This window comes from Ochotona princeps, chromosome 6 (assembly GCF_030435755.1).
Source record: "Ochotona princeps isolate mOchPri1 chromosome 6, mOchPri1.hap1, whole genome shotgun sequence".
NCBI lineage: Eukaryota > Metazoa > Chordata > Mammalia > Lagomorpha > Ochotonidae > Ochotona > Ochotona princeps.
Genome location: NC_080837.1, coordinates 28257412 through 28279310, shown reverse-complemented (window position 1 = coordinate 28279310; position 21899 = coordinate 28257412). Strand labels below are relative to the sequence as shown.

General features: G+C 42.5%; 1 protein-coding gene across 3 annotated transcripts in view; it reads left to right on the top strand.

Moving 5' to 3' along the window:
• TMOD3 (tropomodulin 3) overlaps window positions 1–21899 on the top strand; it is a 76353-nt gene that overhangs the window by 29358 nt on the left and 25096 nt on the right. For all 3 annotated transcript variants that reach the window (XM_058665844.1, XM_058665845.1, XM_058665846.1), the window contains exon 3: window positions 4081–4237. In XM_058665844.1, coding sequence (XP_058521827.1) covers window positions 4081–4237 — 157 coding nt within the window. The remainder of the gene's footprint in view (window positions 1–4080; window positions 4238–21899) is intronic.

Here is a 21899-nt window from a genome sequence, read left to right as displayed (position 1 = left end):
TCCAGGATTAGAAGGCCCCAAATATGTCAAAACATCGTACAATACAGGGAGTAAAACATGATTAATACTCCCAGATCTGCAGTTAGGACAGCTGAAACCATCTTCACACATTCCAGATCTCCCCAGGCAATAAAAATGCACCTGGTTGGGAAACATTAATTTGGCCCCCGTTTTCTGTTTTATAAGTATAAAACAGAAGACAAATGACAGGCCTCGGTTGTTAGGGACTAGGAAAAGAACCGAGACTAAATCTCTCACTACCTAATGGATACCTGGCAGGGTCTTACCGTCTTTTTGATAAACCTCAGTGATTCCTGTTTTAACTCATACACTGTGGTTTCAGTCTATAATCTTACAGTTTATGTTGTCTTACTTGCAAATAGATGGCTTGCTTCTCAAACAGAGAAGTTTGAATTCTAACTCCTAGATGTATTTTGCAAATTCTCCAACCGTGATTGCAGATCAACCAAGTTTGGATGTCATTAGTTGAGACTAGGAAAACAGTGGTGTCTATTGACAGTATGCCACATTTTTTTGAAATGAGTTCTAGTAAAGCTGTCGGTAAGAGGGTTGAAGAGCTAGAAGCTACTTCAGCCGAGGAAACACTGTAACATGCAGTCTCACGAGGTAGTCTCAGAGCAGGTAACCTTGTGTGTGTGGTGCCTTGCTAGAGTTTGGAGGGTGATTTTATGGTCTGTATGCTGTATTCAGTTCATGTTTGCTAACTTACTGCATTTTCATAAAACCTGTCCCGTGACAGACAGCCTAATTACTATTTTTTATTTCCCAGGCTGAAAATGTATAATTACAACAAAATCTCACTGTAAGGTAGAAGCATATCATTTTTTTTAAGATAGATTTATTTTTTATTGCAAAGTCAGATATACAGAGAGGAGGAGAGAGGGAGGAAGATCTTCCATTTGTTGATTCACTCCTCAGGTGACTGCAACAACTGGAACTGTGCCACTCCAAAGCCAGGAGCCTGGAGCCTCTTCCGGGTCTCCCATGCAAGTGCAGGGTCCCAAAGCTTTGGGCCGTCCTCAGCTGCTTTCCCAGGCCACAGGCAGGGAGCTGGATGGGAAGCAGGGCCGCCAGGATTAGAACTGGCACCCAAATGGGATCCCGGCGCGTTCAAGGCAAGGACTTTAGCTGCTAGGCTAACACGCTGGGCCTGAAGTGTGTCATTAATAACTATCATATTAATGGGATTTTTATCTGTTAAATATTATCTGTTAGTTTTTACTTGATTAGAATATATTTCCTGATGAAACTTGGTTCATAGTCCCTAAGACCTGTTCTGTCATTTACTTTGTAGTTAACCACTGTATTTAAGGAGCCAGAATTGTAACTAACATTTTAAAACTTTCTAGTAGACTGAAGCAGGTGGGTGGGATAACACAATTCTGTCACCAGACTGATAAGTTTGTATAGCTGTGTATGTCTGTGTGTGCCTTGTTGATAAAATATTCTTTTATAAATCTTATTTTTGTCAGTGTTTGAAAGTTATCTATTCCCCATAGATCTTGGGTGCTGTGTACAAGAGGGAAGAAAGCAAGAGTGGTCTTTGCCCTTAATGATGCAGGAAGGTAGGGATTAAGGGAGTTGGATTTTAATCAAGTAATTTACCATATTAAAAGAATGGGAAGTTCTAAGAGTTATGATGAAGGTTCAGGGAAAGTTTCCTTAAGAGCAATGGAGCCACTACTTATGCTAATAATGAGTAGCATAAAGGGATAAACAGAACATTTCAGGCAAGGGGAGACCATATGTGTAAAGGTCTAAGGGAAGGGAGTGTCAGGGGGCTTTACAAAGTTTGTAGAAATGCTTATTAATAATGAAGATAGTAAACATAGACTTCAAAAAAGTTTTGCACAAGATTGAACTTTTCATTTTTGTTTATTTTTTTAAGATTTTTATTTTTATTGCAGTCAGATATACAGATAGGAAAAGAGACAGAGAGGAAGGTCCTCCATCCGATGTTTCACTTCCCAAGTGGCCTCAATGGCCAGTGCTGCGCAGATCCGAAGCCAGGAGGCAGGAGTTTCTTCCAGGTCTCCCATGTGGGTGCAGGGTTCCAAGGCTTTCGCCATCCTCGACTGCTGTTCCTGGCCACAAGCAGGGAACTAGATTGGAAGCAGGTCTGCTGGGATTCGAACCAGCACCCATATGGGATCCTGGTGCGTGTGAGGATTTTAGCTGAAGGTCACTGAGTCAGGCCCAGATTGAACTTTTTAATTCTCTTTTTTCTGTGACTAGAACAAGAAGGGGAAAAGATTTAGTGTGACTAGAGTGAGTGAGAGTGTATGAGATGAGGCAAGGTAACGGATTGTGCTGGTGGGAGGGAGGGTTGAAAAATTATCAGGCAGCTGACTCAAGGAGGGCAGCTGGGAGGCTCACATAACATTCCAGGCAAGCTTGAGTGGTTGGTAGGTTCAGCCCAAGTACCAAAGTAATGGTGTTGGAGACAGGAAAAAGATGCCTGAGTTCTTGGAAAGTAAGGGTAGATGGGGCCTGCAGGTTGGCTGAGAATGATTCTTCATGTGTAGTTACTGTTTGGAGAGGTCTGGAGGTAAAACCTTGTTTCTTTTATATGATCAGATGGAGAATTTGTATGACAAGGCATACTTGATATGTGTAGCGTTAGGAACAAAACCTCAATTACGGTTCATCTTTATAGGTCAACTCTGCATGTAATAAGCATCATTAAGTAAAACAGGAAGGAAAAGGTGAATTTTATGAATGTTATTATGGATCTTTACAACTGCTGGTCAGAATTGAAGTACTCTAGTTATGAGTGAACATTTCCTGTTAGCGTTAGCTATGTAAGATCCCCCTTTTTAGTGAAGAGTTGTCTTATACCACCCATGAGATTTGGCATCACTGCCACATTGGAAGTTGTAAAACAGAGTTGGCCCTTTTGTGCTACCTCTCTGGCTGCCTCCCATTTTCCAAGCAAAGGAATCCGCAGAAATATGAGATAAAGCAGTATTTCCTCTTTGGCTTTTGACCGAAGGATGATGCTCACTTTACCTAGCCACTTCTTGTTATTCCTGGTTTAATGAGAAGTCAAGGTAGTCACAACAGAAGACAACTTTAATCCGTTGTCTTGCACCTTACCTGCCACTTGGTCTCTCTGCCCTCAAAACCTTCAACTACATGTAGACCCAGGGTCGTGGCCCTTGCTCTCAGTGTCGTAGGGATAGCTTGGGACATATGAAGCAGTAACAGTGACTGTTGCAGATATATCCTGATGCTCATGTTCGTACATACATGCACACAGAAGTAAAACCTTTCAAAGGTTTCACAGGTTTCAACAGGTAAATATATTAACTTCCTGATATACTGCGTGGGTAAACATGAGAAAGTCATTATGATGAAATGGATGTTTTTATGAAGGATTATCATGTATATAGTTATTTAATATGAAATTTATTCTTGGTGCATTCATATATACTCAACAATTAATTTTTTTAAGATTTGTTATTTATTTTCATTGGAAAGGTAGCTTTTCTGAGAGGAGGAGAGACAGAGAAAGATCTTACCTCCTGTGGTTCCTGCAGCAGATGACTGCAATGACCAGAGCTGAGCCAGTCCAAAGCCAGGATCCAGGCGCCGCTTCTGGGTTTCCCTTGTGGATACAGAGTCAGGGCCGTGAGCTGTCCTAGGTCACAGGCAGGGAACTAAATGAGAAGTGGAGCAGCTAGGGTATGAACTGGTGCCCATATGGGATGCCCGTGCTTGAAGGTGGAGGATTAGCCAATTAAGCTCTTGTGCTGGATCATACTGAGCAATTATTAAGCATTAGGAGAACTCTGTTATGTTACTGTCCTAATGAGTGTTTCCTGATAGTAAAATACTTTCTAGGTTGTGGAGATAGGAGTGAATGTATCTGTTTTAGTAATAAAGGAATTCTGCCTGATAAAAATGTGCTTTGTTTTTGCTCCCCTAAAATCCTACTATTAAGTGTAAATACCTGTATCACATCTGTTCTGTACTTCTCTGTGATATGGGTAATGTATGCAAGCATAGAGCGTTGGCATTCTTGGCAGTTACACTGGCTGATTCATCTCTCTTTGGCAGAATGCCCTCCTGCCTGCAGGGTTTCGACAGAAGAATCAGACGTCAAAGTCTGCCACAGGACCATTTGACAGGGACCACCTCCTGTCCTATCTGGAAAAGGAAGCACTGGAGCACAAGGACAGGGAAGACTACGTGCCCTACACCGGAGAAAAGAAAGGTAAGCCCGCATGGTGAAGTCAGTCATCTGACAGCACTCGATTCTCTTTCTGTAGGAGAATGATGGGCAGAATATTTTAGAGGCATCCCATTGGTAGCCTTTAAGATGTGGTACTGTTGACTTAAGAACTTGTTAGGTTATTTATTTACATTTCCATCCACTTGACCAGTAAGTACTTTTTAAGGTATTCATTAGTGAGATTTTTATTGCACAGTGACTTTGTGTAACCCTCTTTAGTTATCTACTGCCACAGATCTGGATACATGCTGAGATGAAATTTAACTCTGCTAGTAAATTATAGACAATGATGCACTTCTCAGTTCTAGATCTGTCTGTGAAGTAGAATGCTGAAACAGTCATGTCGTATTATCAAAGACACCCTTAGTAATTCATGATTGTAATTGCTAATGCTTCATAATTATTACCTTTGGTAATTTTTTTCCTCTTACGTATCCTCAGCAGAGACTGAGTACAGCTCTGTTTTTCACAATTCTGTATGTGACTTATGGTGCAGATCCCTCAGCTTTCACAACAGGCCAGAGTACAGGTTGACCTAGGGAGCCAGCTTCCATCTGCACTATTCATTGAGTTAAGATGTACAAGTCCTGGGGCGTGGTGGCAGCAGTAGCAGAGACCGTGACCAGCTCTTCCAGGTCCTGTTTTTACATCTGAGTTACAGTAATCTAAGCAGAAAAAGTGGTTTAGAGCACAGGGCCCTCTTTTATTGACACATTGGCTTTCTATTTGGGAAGGAAGTGCTTCTCAGCAGTGGGACCAGCACTGTGTTGCAGCAGCCACTCTTCAGCTGCAAGGGAAGCTGGGAAATTCATTCCATGTAGAGCTCTGCCACTCTCTAATAAAGGAAGGCAAGTGCATGACTTTTAGTCAGTAGTCCACAGCTCCACATCAGGCTTTTTCAAAGTTGTCTGTCACTCCAGCTCCTCTGCTTCTTTCTTTCATTTCCCTTTCATCTCCAGCAGAGAATCAGTGCCTTTCCTACTTGTAGTGCTTAGAATTCTCCAGAGAAACAGAGCCAGCAGGATGTGGAGAGAGAAATTCAAAGAATTGGCTCAGCATCTCTGGAATGCCCCGTCATGCTACTTCGCTTTGTTTTTCCTTTTCCTTCCCAGTGATAACCACCTACACCACTTCTAATCTAGTAAATGAGTTCTGCCTTCCTTGAACATTCTGTGAATGAAACCATGATTTGGGTATTTGGTTTACTGTCTTGTGAGGAGCAGACTTGTTAATGGGTACAGTGGAATCACTCTGAAGGATCAGATGAGTAATTAGAACCAGACAAGAAATAGCACAATTTACAAACAGTAAAAGCACAATTTCAGTATACAGTTGATCCTTTTACTTGAAGATATACATTGTTAAAATGTTGGAAAAGTACAGCTCTTTACGCTTCTTTTTGAAATTTTGCAAAGCTTTATGGCTGAGGTGTAGACCCACACAAGGTAGAAGAGGTATTCATCAGCTCCTTCTTATTCCTGGGAATAGTGAAAATTCACAGCACAGATTATCATCTCCCATCGTGCCTTTGCATGTTGTGAGTACTTGGTCTGCCCAAGATAAGGCATTATCTTACCACGAATTTCATGAATTTGTCACTTAAGAGCTGAGAGAAATGGTTGTCCAGAGTTTTTTTTTTTAAGATTGATTTATTTTTATTGCAAAGTCAGACATATACAGAGAGAGGGGAAGAGACAGAGAGGAAGATCGTCCATCCAATGATTCACTACCCAAGTGACCACAATGGCCAGAGCTGTGCCAATCCAAAGCCAGGAGTCGAGGCAAAGGCAAGGATGGCAGATTCAAGAAGCAAAAGCAAATATTAAACTCTGGGGCCCGGCATGGTGGCCTAGTGGTTAAATTCCTCCACTTGAATGCGTCGGGATCCCATATGGGTGCTGGTTCATGTCCTGGCAGCTCCACTTCCCATCCACCTCCCTGCCTGTGGCCTGGGAAAGCAGTCGAGGATGGCCCAAAGCCTTGGGACCTACACCCTCATGGGAGACGCAGAAGAAGCCGTTGGCTCCTGGCTTCAGATCGGCGCAGCACTGGCCATTGTGGTCACTTGGTGAGTGAATCATTGGGTGGATGATCCTCCTCCTCTCTCTATATATATATCCACTTTTCCAATAAAAATAAATAAATCTTTAAAAAACAAAAAACTCTGGACAACCATTTCTCTAAGCTCTTAAGTGACAAATTTCATGAAATTCATGGTAAGATTGTGCCTTATCTCCCAATTGCTAATATTGTATTGCATCTTTACCTAGACTAAGATTTTTGCTTTGGGTCTGGTGCAATACCTCAATAGCAAAATCCTCACTTTGCATGTGCTGGGGTCCCCTATGGGTGCTGATTTGTTTCCTGGCTGCTCCCTGCTTGTTGCCTGGGTAAGCCAGTAGAGGATGACCTAACACTTTGGTACTGTGCACCTGCTTGGGAGACCAGGAAGAAGCTCCTGGCTTCTGGGTTCGGATTGGCTGAGCTCTGGCTGTTGTGGCCACTTGGGAGTGAACCAGCAAATGAAAGATCTCTCTGTTTCTCCTCTGTTTATCTGCCTTTCCAATAAAAATAAAAATCTTTAAAAAAAAAAAAACAGGAAAGAAGGAAATTTCCCCTTATTTCTTAGGTGGGCCAGAGCTGTGTGCACTTTAGCCTGTGTGTACACATAGGTCGAGCCCTCAAATCCCCTATGAGCTGTTGCCGGAGTCCAGCTCCAGCCGAGAGTTCGGAGCTCGGGAAGGGTGCGTGGCGTCGGCGATAAAGAAAGACACAGACACTGACACTTGGTGTGTTCTTGCTAAGCTTTTTTTTCCAAAAGAAGCTGTCCTTTTTATTTACTTAGACACATCACTAGCCTCTGCACAAACGTTTGATTTTTTATCTTTAACTTTAGAACTAAAACAGCATACACAGATGTCCAATTAATTTTTACTTCATGGTCAACCAGGTGCTCTTAAAGATAATTCTATAAGTTACTATAATCAGTTTCTTTAAAGCAAACCATTATTCATTCTTCAGAAGTAGCCATTAGGTGACAGCCAGAACTCCAAGGCCGAGGCACAGATGGTTACCTACTAATCAGTAAAACATTCCTACCTACTACATTTTATTTTCACAACTTATCTATCACATAATGGGAAAGTACATCAAAAGAAAAGAACATAAGGATCTAAGGCAAAAAGTTTCAAACATTAAATCCCCCTACAACTGCAAACCCTACAACCCCATAAACAATTAAACAATAATCAAAAGCACTTTTCTTTAATAGAAGCATCCTTAATTCCTCTAGCTAAAAATTATAAAAGCGGCTAAGACAGCTACATTTTCTATGCTCCAAAAAATTGCAAAAACAGGCTAGCCTATAAAATAACAATAACTATACTTATTGCCATAGCAATTTCAGCTCTCACTCCCATCACTTGCATTCCCGTGGGTCCACTGGGTGCTACCTGACTGGCCAGGCCCTGGAAAGGAGGCAGATCCGCCTCACCTGTGACCTCCTGTCTTCCTGCTGCCTCCTTGCCTTGAACCAGTCATTATTTTAGAGCAGGGCACTCGTGCAGTGCTCCCAACATCTCCCCCTTTTTGTTTTAATAAGCAAGAGACCGTGCCTGTCTTAGGTGTTCCGAGTTAGGGCTCTCCTTACCCGTCATGGGCTAATCGCGTAGCTGTGAACGCGGCGCCTGTCTTAGGTTGGTAAAGCCTTATCGGATACTTACCCGTCTTTGACTACCAGTCTAGCATGCTTAACCATACCTGGGGGGAGGCCCCTGCTCCCAGGGCCATCAGGTCCTGTCGCATAATGGCATTATCTTGCCGAATGTCTCAGGCACATAAACCAGACATGCAGGAAGATCACGAGGCACAATAACCCTCCAAGGGACACAAACCCAAGCCAATGTCTGCCCCAGCGGACCACAGATTGTACACCCAGGTGACATAGATGGTTACAATCTTTCCCAAGCAATCAGTGTATAAATTATCAAACAGAACATTTCAAGTCCCATACAAATAAACCAAAAAGCTTCTCCATAAATTAGCTGCAAGTTGGAAACTGAGAGTTCCTCAGATAACATGTCCACCTGTTCTTAGATCAAGTTCACTCATCAGTTCATAATTAGCAAGTCAGTCCAAATATGTTGGTTAAACTGCTCCTGTGTCTGAAGAACCACAGAGGGCTGCCTAGTCATAGTTGCCAATACAGCAGTCACCAGGGCCACAATGGCCATGGCGTCAGTAGCGGCAGCTGTAGCTATTGCTGTCACAATGGCAGCGGTAACCCCGAAGTCGTGCTCTGGTCACAGGAGGACTGACAGGTCTTCTTTAACTGCCGCTGGTCTGGAAAAATAGGTCTTCTTTAACTGCCGCTGGTCTGGAAAAATAGGTGGGCACGCACATCATCACAGCCAGCGGGTACTCGATTGTATTCCAATTTTCTGAAAAAGAGCAATCTGTTCCACAAGTTAAATGAATCCCTACCTAACCAGCATTATTAACAAAAAAATAAAACTCTATGGTGCTTTTATTATCATGATCAGAAACCAAGTGGGAAATTCTAAAGGCTTTTAAACTGAAAATAAACTATGGCAGCTGGGTAAAATCAGCAATTGGGCTATCCTATCCCTGGGGGAAGAGGCCATTGGTTATTGGCTCTCCTTAAGTCTTCTCCCAAGTGTTCCCACTGTGGCACATTAAGGAGGCCCTCTTCTAAGGTGGTGAGAGAGATTTTCACCGGGCCTTGCCACACAGGGGAGCTGTTTTCTTCACACCTTCATGCCGTCCACACCCACTGCACGGACCCCGGCATCTCCCCGTTTCTTATTATTAAGCTGAAGGATGCGCAGTTCTCTGCGAGTGGCTTGAATCATGGAGCTCAAACGTCGGAAGATGACCGGGCCAAGAAACAACACAAAAAGGAGAACAATCAGCGTGATTCCCAAATTAGTAAAGAATGAAGAAAATGTCTTATTAGAAATAAAAGATGAAAGGGATTGTAAAAATTGGTTAGCAACGCCTCTCGTGGAAAGGGCCTGAAGATGAGAGTGAGAGATGGCAGAAATCTGGGCATGTAACTGCTGGATGCTAAAAGTAGTAGAAGTGCTATTCCATACACCTTGGAGATGAGTCTTAACATCATTCCAAGAGACATGTGAGTCATTATAAGGTAGAGGAGTGACACAGATCCATTTATGAATACTGTGGCAAGTGGCACCAAATCTAGTTTTTAAGTGTTGAATTTCATTGCCAATATAAATCACTGCTTCCTCTAATGCATTAATCTTAGCCTCTAAATCTTTATCAATACTTTCCTGGGTAAATAATGCAAGGCTAACATTACGAGAAAGAGTATTAACATGATGAGCTGTATGAACTTGTTGTGTTAAGGCAGTCGCTGAAGCTGCAAGAGATCCAATAAGGGTAATAAAGGCTGTGAGACCTAAAAATAAGGAAACCACAAAGCGTTTAGGACGGGATAAAGCTGTAGAAATTGATTCCAATGCATAAAGAGCGGCATCATCATACCATGGTTCAGTCAAGTTTACAGGTAACATTACATATGAGGGCCTTCTTAAGATAACAAAAGTACCAGGCGTCAGGGAAGAATTAAGACAATTAGTAACAATACACTTAGTACAAATTACAGTGTATACAGAACCATTTCTGGTAATGGAGAGGGAACCTAAGGGTCCCTTTGTGAGGATAAGAAAAGGAGAGGGAAGGCAAGCACGTACATTTTTGGAAACTGGTGATTTAAAGGGGCGTCGAAAAATGACTGAATCTGTTGCTGCAAATAATTTGTATAGATGGGGCTGAGGAATAGAATGGTTAGAAGGAAGAAGTAAAAAAATAGGAGTTATCCATCCAGGATTATACCAGTGATTAATGACTGTGGAAGGTGGAAGAAAGTTATTAGACCAATTAAAATGATTTGTCAATGAATTAAAATATGGAAGGAAATTATCATGAGGAGTGGAGGTGGACCATTCATATATGAGGTTGGTGTCATTAGGTACCTGAAAAGAAGTACTTTTGTCAGGAAACACACACTGATACCAGGTTGGGTAGCCTGTGTAGGAATTAATGTGGTCCCAGGCATGAGGAAGGTCAGCAGGAGGTTGACAAGCTGCAATAGATGAAGGGGCAGAAACAGAAGGGTGAGGTTTAGCACCTTTAGGTGTCGAAAAATCTGTAACAGAAGCAAAACTAAGAATCCAGAGCAGTTGTTTCTGTTGCCAGGGTTTTAAATGACTTGAGGGGTTTTGAGGTTGATTAGGGTTAGGGGAGTCTGTAATGACAAATCTACGAGTTAGAGTAACACAGCCGGGGGTAGGAAGGACACCTGGGGATGAAAAGCAAATAGGTAAAGCATCTGCATGCCCATAATAATCAAAGGGTTGGGAAACCTTGTGAGTAACAAAGGAGTCCTGACTGCCTCCCATAAGGGAGGAGTCAGAAGTAAATACCTTAATCTCCTGATAATTCCATGTGGTTGGATGGAGTAAAGGAGGGTCGGGAATATAGGCCCAATATTGGTGGGCAGCGGCCATGGGTAGGAAACCCACCTGAACCGTGAGGATGGCAAGCATGGCGACAAACAAATTATCAGGAGTGCAAGGGCGTTGTTGAGAAATTACCATCCGTTGGGCTGAAGAGGTTAGGGCTTTGACCTGGCCCCAAGTAGGAGGAGAGACTCTGCGTGTAGACGCTGCTTGTGGATGTGAAGTAGGAGGAGGCTGAAGCTGTAGACCGGACATGAGGATCGGGAGGAATTCTTCAGTGGCTGACAAATCAGGTTTATTAGGCTCAAGGTTCTCAGGAGATGACTCAGGTGGACATTTCACAGGTATCTGGGGTGGAGGTGTTGCCAGGGGTGACGGTGGATGATGTCTCTTGCGGGACGGATGTTTTGACCGTGGTGGGGGCCTCAGAAGTTAAGGAAGGCTGGACATGATGCCTAATTAGTCGATCTGGAATCCAAATTGGAGAGTCTGAGTCCTGTGGGAAAACACAAGCATATCCTCTTCCGGAGGTTAAAAGGAAATCAGGTCCTTTCCACTGGCCTGTAAGGACGTCCTTCCATTTCACCAGAGGCTTAGGGGAGGATCCAATATGAGAACAATGTCGAGAGAATGAGCTTTCACCATTTTGATCCAAATTAAGATGGTTAAGCACAAATAAGGCATGATTTAAAATATAATGAGGTGATGAATGTTTGAATTCACCCTGCTGTAATTTGGATATTTGAGTTTTTAAAATCTGATTAGAACGCTCAACTATAGCTTGACCTTGGGGGTTATAAGGAATTCCAGTGGAGTGAGAAATAGAAAACATAGAGCAAAATGATTGAAATGCCTTAGAAGTATATGCTGGAGCATTATCTGTCTTTATAGCTTTAGGACAACCGAGCACTGCAAAACAAGCACATAAATGCTGTGTGACATCCTTAACTGCTTCCCCAGTTCGAGCCGTAGCCCAGATTATATGTGAAAAAGTGTCAACAACAACATGCACATATGCTACTCGTCCAAAGCTGGCAATGTGGGTAACATCCATCTGCCATAAATCATTAGGCCGCAAACCTCTAGGATTAACTCCCATCTTAGGGGCGGGGTGCACCTCAGGACAAACTGCACATTCTCGCACAATGGCTCGAGCCGCCTCACGGGGCAGACGAAATTGGAATCTGAGTGCAGTAGCATTTTGATGGTGAAGAGCATGATTTTCTTTTGCAGCCTGAACTGTACCCACCAGAGTTTTAGTTAGAGAGTCAGCAAGTGCATTGCTCTCATGCACCGGTCCGGGAAGATTAGAATGGGCTCTCACATGTCCGACAAAAAAAGGCAAGTTTCTAAGATAAATTAGTTCCTGTAACTGGGTAAGCAAGGCAATGATGGCAGTGTGGCTGCCAGTTAAAGGAGTAGTCTCTATATGTGGGAAAAGAGTGGCAATATAAGATGAATCTGTGTAAAGGTTAAAAGCAACATGCTTCAAGCGCTTAAATGCCTCAATAACAGCACAAAGTTCCACTCTCTGAGCCGATTTCTCCTCTGTCTTAAAGGACATTTTTTGAGAATCTATAATTAAAGAAGCCATTCCATTTGATGACCCATCTGTAAAGACTAAGGAAGCAGGCTGAGGCACAGGAGTTGAGGAACAAGTTTTTTGAAATATAACAGGATGGCTTTTAATAAAATGTAAAAGCGGATTTGGGGGCAAATGATGTGAAATTTTTCCAACAAAGGTTAAAAGTGCAATTTGCCATGTCTCATCCTCTGATATTAAGTAAGTAAGCTGCTCAGAACTATAAGGAATGATTATTTCATCTACATCTTTACCAAACAATTCCTTACTCCTATAACGTCCTTTTGTGATTAAGGTAGAAATTAAAACACAGTAAGGAGTAATAACCTTTTTATGCATAGAAGGGAGGTGCAGCCACTCTAAAGGTCCTTGTTGCCACAAGCATCCAGTTGGAGTATGAGCAGTGGGTAAAATAACTAATTGCCAAGGGAGATTATAGTCAATTCTAAGAACTCTATTTTGAGATAATGTAGATTCAAACAACTGTAATGCTTTCTTTGCCTCGTCTGTCAATAATCGTGGAGACCGTGGGTTAGAGTCTCCTCTTAGTATATTGAACAAAGGCTGAAGATCAGCAGTAGTTAATCTTAAATAAGGACGTAACCAATTTATATCCCCCAGAAGTTTTTGAAAATCATTAAGGGTTGTCAAATTATCCATCCTAAGCTGTAAAATCTGGGGTGAAACGAAATTAGAATGTATTTGCCGTCCTAAAAAATTATAAGGATGTTGTACTTGAATTTTTTCAGGAGCTATTATTAGGCCATGATTGGTCAAAACTTCGATTAATTGAGTAAGGGCTGTTTGTAAAAAAGCTGTCCTTGTGAGAAATCAATATATCATCCATATAGTGAATAACATAAATTGTTGGAAATTTCTCCCTAAACTGCTGTAAGGCTAAATCCACAAATTTCTGACACAAGGTTGGACTGTTTTTCATACCTTGGGGCAGAACTTTCCATTGAAACCGTTGAAAAGGCCGTTTCAAATTAGTGGAAGGCAGGCTAAAAGCAAATTTAGGCCTATCATTTGGGTGTAGAGGAATGGTAAAAAAACAGTCTTGTAAATCAACAACAATAATATTATCTCCCCTCGGAACAGCAACGGGGGAGGGCAAACCTGGCTGAAGAGCTCCCATGGGCTCCATAACAGCATTAATTTTCCTTAAATCCTGAAGTAATCTCCACTTCCCTGATTTTTTCTTAATGACAAAAATTGGAGTATTCCAAGGACTAGTAGAAGGTTCTAAATGTCCTAATAAAAGTTGTTCATTGATTAACTGAGATGCTGCCTGTAATTTTTCTGAGGTTAGGGGCCACTGCTCTACCCACACAGGCGTGGAAGAGGTCCATATTAAAGGGTCTGCTGTTATTTGGACAGTGGCCCCGATAAAAAATCCTGATATCCTAAGCCTGCTTTGTTATGCTTTGGTCGTATGGAGACAGGACATGTCCTTCCTTGAAGAGACTTACCCAGGCCTTTACCAGGATGGAAACCCATTTTCAGCATTTGTGAGGTCACAAGCTCATTAGGACTCACAAGTAAAAGGCCCATTTGTGCCATGACATCCCTTCCCCATAAGGAGATGGGGAGGGACGGCACAACGTAAGGGGAAAAGGTTCCTTGCTGTTCCCCATCTGACCAAGGCAGGACTTGGGAACTTTTAGCTACATTAGAGGCATGACCAAGACCTACAAGATGCGAGGGAGTCATTTGAGTAGGCCAGGAAGAGGGCCAGTCTTTCCCAGCTATACAAGATACATCAGCTCCTGTGTCCATCAGTCCAAGAAACTTTCTCCCTTGAATTTCTAATACTTTAGTAGGTCGCTGAGTCTGAATTTCCTGAATCCAAAAGGCTGCATTGCTAGAGCCAAATGCATTTTTACCTCGAGGAAGCTGAGATGCTGATCTGCCCATGTTAAAATAAGGCATAATAATTAACTGTGCAATTCTTTGACCAGGATGTATAAGAACAGTTTTTGTTGGTGGCCCTATCATGACTTGAATTTCACCAGAATAGTCAGCATCCACTACCCCAGGAATAACTTGGATTCCTTGTAGAGAGGTGGAGCTTCTCCCTAAAATAAGTCCCATAGTGCCTACTGGCAAAGGTCCAAAAACTCCAGTGGCCAAGCAAACAACTGGCGAGTCAGGGGTTAATATTGCTGAGGTGGAGGAGCTGAGGTCCAGTCCTGCGCTGCCTGGGGTGGCACGCTGAAGGTCTGAGACCCGCCTGGCTGCAGGAAAGGGTTGACTGAAGTCTGTAGTGTCCCCATTATTTGGGGGGCCCGGGACTGGGCCCGCCTCCCGTTTCCCTGCATCTGAGCTTGGACAGGCTGATTACTCAAATTAAATTGGCTTTGAGGTAATAAAACAGTCCCATTCTTGTGAAGTTTAGATCGACAATCCTTCTGCCAATGAAATCCTTTTTCACATCGCGGGCAAAGAGTGTGAGGAGGATTTATATTAGGTTTAGGATTGTCCACATAAGTTTTTTCCTGTCTGAAATTTTGAGGCAAATTTTTGGAGGGACAGCTGTGGCTAAAATGCCCTACTCCACCACAGGAATAACAATTGCTTCCTTTTTTATTTCCTTGATTGCTTCTCATGTTCTTTAAAACGTGAGTAGCAGTTTGGCCTTGAAGAGCTGCAGCGATAGTTAACCCTTGCATGTAAGTTGGAGTTACCTCAGCACAAGCTCGAACATAGTCTGACAAATCTCCTGTCCTTCTCACTGGCTGAATTAAGGTCTGGCAAGTTGGAGTGGCATTTTCAAAAGCTAGCTGTTTAACTATGAGATCTGTAGCTGTATTGTTAATTACTGTCCGGCTCACTGCTTCGGTGAGTCGAGCTACAAAGTCTGCAAAAGGCTCCTCAGGCTTCTGCTTAACATTTACAAAACCTGAAGACTTTTGATCTGGAGATGGCAGGCGTTTCCATGCTCCTAATGCCAGGGAGGAGATAAGCTGTAATGTCTCCTTAGGCAAAGTAAGTTGTTCTGAAACGCCAAGATGAGTACCCTGTCCTAGAAGCATGTCTAGCGTAAGAAACTTGCCACGCCTCACAGGTCCATGAGACTTTACTTCTGCCTTAGCTAATTCCTCATATTCCATTTTCCACAAAAGAAAGTTTCCTCCGGTGAGGCAAGCCTTAGCAACCTGAAACCAATCATACGGAGTCATCCACTTTGCTGCTAGTCCTTCCACCATTGCCATAGTGTACGGGGAGTTTGGCCCGTAGTCAGAGACAGCATGCTTTAATTCTTTAAGAAGCTTATAAGGCAAAGGTTCCCATTCAGGTTCTTCCCATTCATAGACAACAGGAAAACAGAAAAAATCACCTTCCTTATGTGCCTGCTGTATTGCTCCTCTAAAGCCAATCTTTGCTGGATCTGGTCTAGCTGGAATGGGCTCACAAAGCTTAGCCGAATATCTCGGAGGTCCATCATCAACAGCAGGAGACCATCCATCATGTAATTCAACTGTCCGCCCTTTTTCATATAATTCAACTGTCTGCTCTTTTTTATGATCCTTAACTCCTGATTTAAATGTTTCTGGTTTTAAAAGATCTTCTTCCTCATCTGATAAGCCTTCCTGATCGTTTTTACAATAGTTTACCTTATCTTCAAGATGGACACTTTCCATAGAGCCATAAGTAGAACCTGAGCCTCCCTTTTTACGATTAATCAAGGGAGTGTGTTCCATAGGTGGAGCAGTCGGGGAGGACGGGGCATAAGCATCTTTCCCCGTATCCAGTGTTTGTCTCAATACCGTCCAAATAGCATAGGTTGAGGAAGGCATGTCAGCCCCCCCGTGGCTCTGATACCACTTCTTAATGTCATTCCCTACTTGATCCCATGTCTGTAAATCTAAAGTTCCTTCCTCTGGGAACCAAGGACTAACTGTCCGTATAAACTGCAAAAATCCTGAAAGCTCTTTTTTACTAACCTTAATGCCTTTCTTTTGTAAAGTATGCTTAATAATATCAGCGTACAGGCTTCTGTCACTGGATGCACTCTGTCCCATTTTTACTCTATAGCAACAGAGGGTACAAAGCTTCTCAAGAAATGTTCTGACTATTCACCCCTCCTAACCTGACCTTCTGTCAGGGGGCCTGCAGCACCCTGGGTGAAGTCCTATCCACGCCGCAAAGAGCAAAAGAGAGAAAAAAAAAAAAAAGACTTACCTTCGTCGAGCCCTCACGTTAGGCGCCACTTGCCGGAGTCCAGCTCCAGCCGAGAGTTCGGAGCTCGGGAAGGGTGCGTGGCGTCGGCGATAAAGAAAGACACAGACACTGACACTTGGTGTGTTCTTGCTAAGCTTTTTTTTCCAAAAGAAGCTGTCCTTTTTATTTACTTAGACACATCACTAGCCTCTGCACAAACGTTTGATTTTTTATCTTTAACTTTAGAACTAAAACAGCATACACAGATGTCCAATTAATTTTTACTTCATGGTCAACCAGGTGCTCTTAAAGATAATTCTATAAGTTACTATAATCAGTTTCTTTAAAGCAAACCATTATTCATTCTTCAGAAGTAGCCATTAGGTGACAGCCAGAACTCCAAGGCCGAGGCACAGATGGTTACCTACTAATCAGTAAAACATTCCTACCTACTACATTTTATTTTCACAACTTATCTATCACATAATGGGAAAGTACATCAAAAGAAAAGAACATAAGGATCTAAGGCAAAAAGTTTCAAACATTAAATCCCCCTACAACTGCAAACCCTACAACCCCATAAACAATTAAACAATAATCAAAAGCACTTTTCTTTAATAGAAGCATCCTTAATTCCTCTAGCTAAAAATTATAAAAGCGGCTAAGACAGCTACATTTTCTATGCTCCAAAAAATTGCAAAAACAGGCTAGCCTATAAAATAACAATAACTATACTTATTGCCATAGCAATTTCAGCTCTCACTCCCATCACTTGCATTCCCGTGGGTCCACTGGGTGCTACCTGACTGGCCAGGCCCTGGAAAGGAGGCAGATCCGCCTCACCTGTGACCTCCTGTCTTCCTGCTGCCTCCTTGCCTTGAACCAGTCATTATTTTAGAGCAGGGCACTCGTGCAGTGCTCCCAACAAGCTGTTGACTCACCCATGCTGGAATCTCGTAGATCCTTGGAGAGCACTTAAAGTAAGGCCTTCTGTACCTCTAGAGCCTTCTACACTTCTCTATTGCTGCTTTTTCCTCCCTGTGCTGACAGTGGAATGCCTTTAGGTTCGTTCCCAAGAATCCTGCAGGCCCCACCCTGCTTTTCTAAAGGTGAGTTAAACAGGATTGCTTTAAGCTGACAACTTGCCATGTACTTTCTAGTTTATTTTTTCCTAGTTATCTTTACTTTCCAAAAATCTTCTGGTACTCCCTCTTGTTCTAAAAGAGGTTTCCCTCTCTCTTCTGAGTGCACAGTTTGTTTACTGATGCTTTATTGAGCCAGAAAGATCGTAGTTATACACTGTCTTAACAACATGATCTGACTGCCAGTAAGCATTTGGTTTCCACTAAATTCTAGATAAAAATTGGCTCTTACATTTGTGGTTATCTGTATGAATCCTAACCATTACTTGCATACCTCTGAAAAATGGTCTCCCCCGCACAAAAGCTAATAATTGAAATGGACTGCTTAAATTAGTCACATAGATGTCAGCATCTCCTTTTCAGACTAGTGCCTGGTAGCTTTTGAATAATTTACGTTGAAAAAGATTGATTGATTGATTTAAAGGTCAAAATTGCAGAGAGGAGACGGAGATTGTCTTCCAGCCTCCTGGTTCACTCCCCAGATGGCTGCAAAGGTCCGTGCTGGGCCAGGCCAAAGCCAGGGGTTTCCTGCAGCTTCCCACATAGGTGGCGGTGGTCCAAACACTTGGACCATCTTGCACGGCTTTTCTCAGGCGATTAACAGGAAGCTGGATTGGAAGTGGACATGAACAGGTGCCTATATGGGATACCAGCAGCACAGGTAGTGGCTTCTTTATGTGCTATGCTACCACAGAGGTCCCAAATAATTCAGCTTGTACTCCTTTGGGGTAAGGAGTTAGCCAGATAAATTCTCTGTCACTTACGTTAAGACCTGGTTTTATGGGAAACATTCCCCGGATAATTCTACTGACTTTGAATAGTCCTTTCCCTCTAACATTTCTGTATGTAATTTACATTCAACAGAGTACTGCTTTGAATTGTTTCAGAATTATGTGCTGTGAGGCTCTGTTATTAGCTTTCTTAAAGATTATTTTATCCTCTAATCAATTATCTCTATTTTTGAGAAATTACCTTCTTTATCTGGTAATATTCTTTGGTCTAAAATCTATCTTGTCTAAGATAAGCAGAGCCGATCTTGCTTTCTTCTGCTAAGTGTTAGCATGATGTATCTTTTGTGTTTGTCTCATTTGTTCTTTGTTCCTTTTTATTCTTTAAAAGAAATCTCCCAAGGGTGAGCACTGTGGCACAGTGGGTGGCACAGTTAGGCTACTGTTTGCAATGCTTGCGTTTCATATTAGAGTGCTGGTTCAATTTATTGCTGCTCCGTTTCTGATCCAGCTCCCCACTAACGCACACTCTGGGAGGCAGACAGTGCTGATTCAAGTGCGTGGGCCCTTGCCATGTGCTCACGCAACAGGCCCAAATGCCATTCCTGGCTTTGGCCTGGTCCAGCCCTAGCTTTTCAATTTAAGGAATGAAACAGCAGATGAAAAATATTTCTCTCTTTCTCTGTAACTGTGTTTTTCAAATGAATGAAAGTAAACAGTATAAAAATTTTATGTCTCTTTAAATATTTGAATAGATAATAATTATTTTGATGTCCTTACCTGTTAGCTTATTGTCTGTGTTTGTTAAGTAGATTATGATGGGTTAATTTCCTTTTTTCTCCTGCTTATAGATTGATTTTTCTTGCTTCTTTGGATTCAGGTAATTTTTTACTGAGTGCGAGGTGTTTTAAATTTTGGTGATGGCTATTACTGTAAATATGTTTGAGTTTCTTTTTGGAATATACTTCAACTCCTTGGAAATAGTGTATTCATTTTTTTGAGATTAGTTGATTGATTTGAAAGAGTTAGCAAGCATAAGTGAGCACTAGCCATCTTCCACCTGCTGGTTCGCACAACAAATGGCTGCAACAGCCAGGCCTAGGCGGGACCAGACCCAGGAGCCAAGAGCTCTCTAGGTTGGACGTGTATGTGCAATGGCCCGAATACTTGGGCCATGTTCCATTGCTTTCCTGGATGCAGTAGAAGAGAGCTCCATCTGAAGCAGAGCAACTGGGATTCCAACTGGCCGCATACGAGTTGCTGGCATTGCAGACAACAGCCTAATCCGTGTTCTGCTGTGCTTGCCCCACATTAGGAGCAGTTTGATTCCTGTAAGATTTGTTAGGTGGGGATCCGGCTTGATAGCCTAGTGACTCAATCCTCACTTTGCACACAGCAGGGTCCCATATGGGCACTGGTTCCTGTCCCAGCTGCTCCACTTCCCATCCAGCACCGTGTACCCATGTGGGAGATCCAGAAGAAGGTTCTGGCTTCTGGTTTTGGATCGGCTCAGTTGGAGCCATTGCAGCCACTTGGGGAGTGAACTAGCAAAACAAAGCTTTTTTGGTTTTCCCTTCTCTCTGTCCATCTGACTTTCCAATGAGCTGATGGCTAATTATTTCCTCATTAGTAAAGCACGATCCATCTGCATTTCCTCCCCGGTTATGACCCTGTGAATTCTGACTTTGTTCATTTTGATGCTGGAATAGATTGTGTTTCCCATCCCTGCGTGAACATGGGCACTGTTGCCTCTAATCTTTTGGAATCAGGGGTAGGAACATTTTTGTCTGCCAAAGGCAGTTTAAGTTTTTGTAACTTAACTTGCAAGCCATATAAAATTACCAACTTTGAATTTTGAGTGCCACCCATGTTTGCCTTGGCAACGCCAGACCAAATGATCTCACAGACCTTAATAATCCATGGTTCATACTTTCTCGTTTTGTTGCTCTAGGTGGTTTCCTAAGAATCGTGTGTGCGCTAGTGCCATGGTGAATAGTCATGTCAACCCTTTGCACGTCTCCTGGGGTCCCGCTCTGGGCAGCTCTCTCCCCTTGTCTTCTGTCCTGTAAGTGTTCCTGGTTGCTTGGATCCTTAGGGACCTAGCTTATGTTCCTCAGCTAGGAGAGCGCACCAGGCCCTGCCTCAAAGCTTTGCTCCTTTCTTACTGCTGTAGGCAGTAAGCTGTTCAAGGGATTCACTCCTTAAGTACCCTGCCTCCTGGAGCTCACTGTCCTGTGTTACCTGGTGGTCAGTGTCTTGAAAACGGTGCTTCACATGTTTTATCTGTTTAGGACTTGTTCCAGGCAGGTGACTAAATCCTGCCCCTGATAGCTCCATCTTGGCTAGAGGTAGAATTCTCTAAATTAGGATGCTATAGATACCCAGTTTCCTGTTTTAGAGCATTCGCTGTCCAAAGGTAATGATCTGTTATTTTGATTTCCTTTTTCTAGCTTGTTTTCTAGTCTACATAAATTTATTAAACATTTTCTGAATGGGCATTTGCTGGCGACCTTAGTTGCAATATTGAGCGGCTATTGCTGGTGACCTTAGTTGCAATATTGAGCAGCTATTGCTGGCGACCTTAGTTGCAATATTGAGCAGCTATTGCTGGCGACCTTAGTTGCAATATTGAGCGGCTATTGCTGGCGACCTTAGTTGCAATATTGAGCGGCTATTGCTGGTGACCTTAGTTGCAATATTGAGCGGCTATTGCTGGCGACCTTAGTTGCAATATTGAGCGGCTGTTGTGTTGTTTCAAAACAGAAATGCCTTTTCAGCAATTTGGTTGCTTTGAGGTTGGTGTGCTTCCTGTCAAAAGTTAAATTCCAAAGTCCCCTGGAGATTATAACTAACCAGGAAAGTTAGTTGGGACCCTTCAACTCTGTCGGTATGAAATAACCGAGAGCCATGAGAGCCATCTGTCTCTTCTTTTTGAACATATTCATCAGGAGTGAGGGAGCTGTGTCTTAGATAATTCTTGACATTTGTTGTAGCTGCAACTTGATTAAGAGCGAAAACAATGAGGACTAGTAAAGAAAACTCCTAGCAATAAAATGCTCAATGGTATTCAGCGTGTCTCTTACTGATTCTGTGACAGTAACAAGGATCTTGGCAGGATATTCTCCCCACCCTCTTGGCAACAACATGGGCTTGGATGAATGCCGTGCATGTAAATTAGTATTATGTGAAGTTTTATCTTGTTTTCTTCCATTTCCTTAGTTGCCATTTTGTAGTTGCAAAAACATTAGTAAACTGTTTTAACCTTCTTAGCAACTGAGAATTATAGCCCTGTTTTCATTTGTTTTGATTCCTTTGTGGGGGGCAGGATGCCATTTCGTATTTTTTTGACTAAAACTTTTTGTGATACAATCATTGCTTACTTAAATTATGCTATGAAATTGCAATTTCAACTTAAACTTTCAGTTTTGAACTTTGCTGTGTTAAATTGAAATCATTCTAGATAGAATGTGCTCTACTGAAAGATAAAAAATAAATTGCAGTTTTCTCAAATGTGGCTTCAACAAT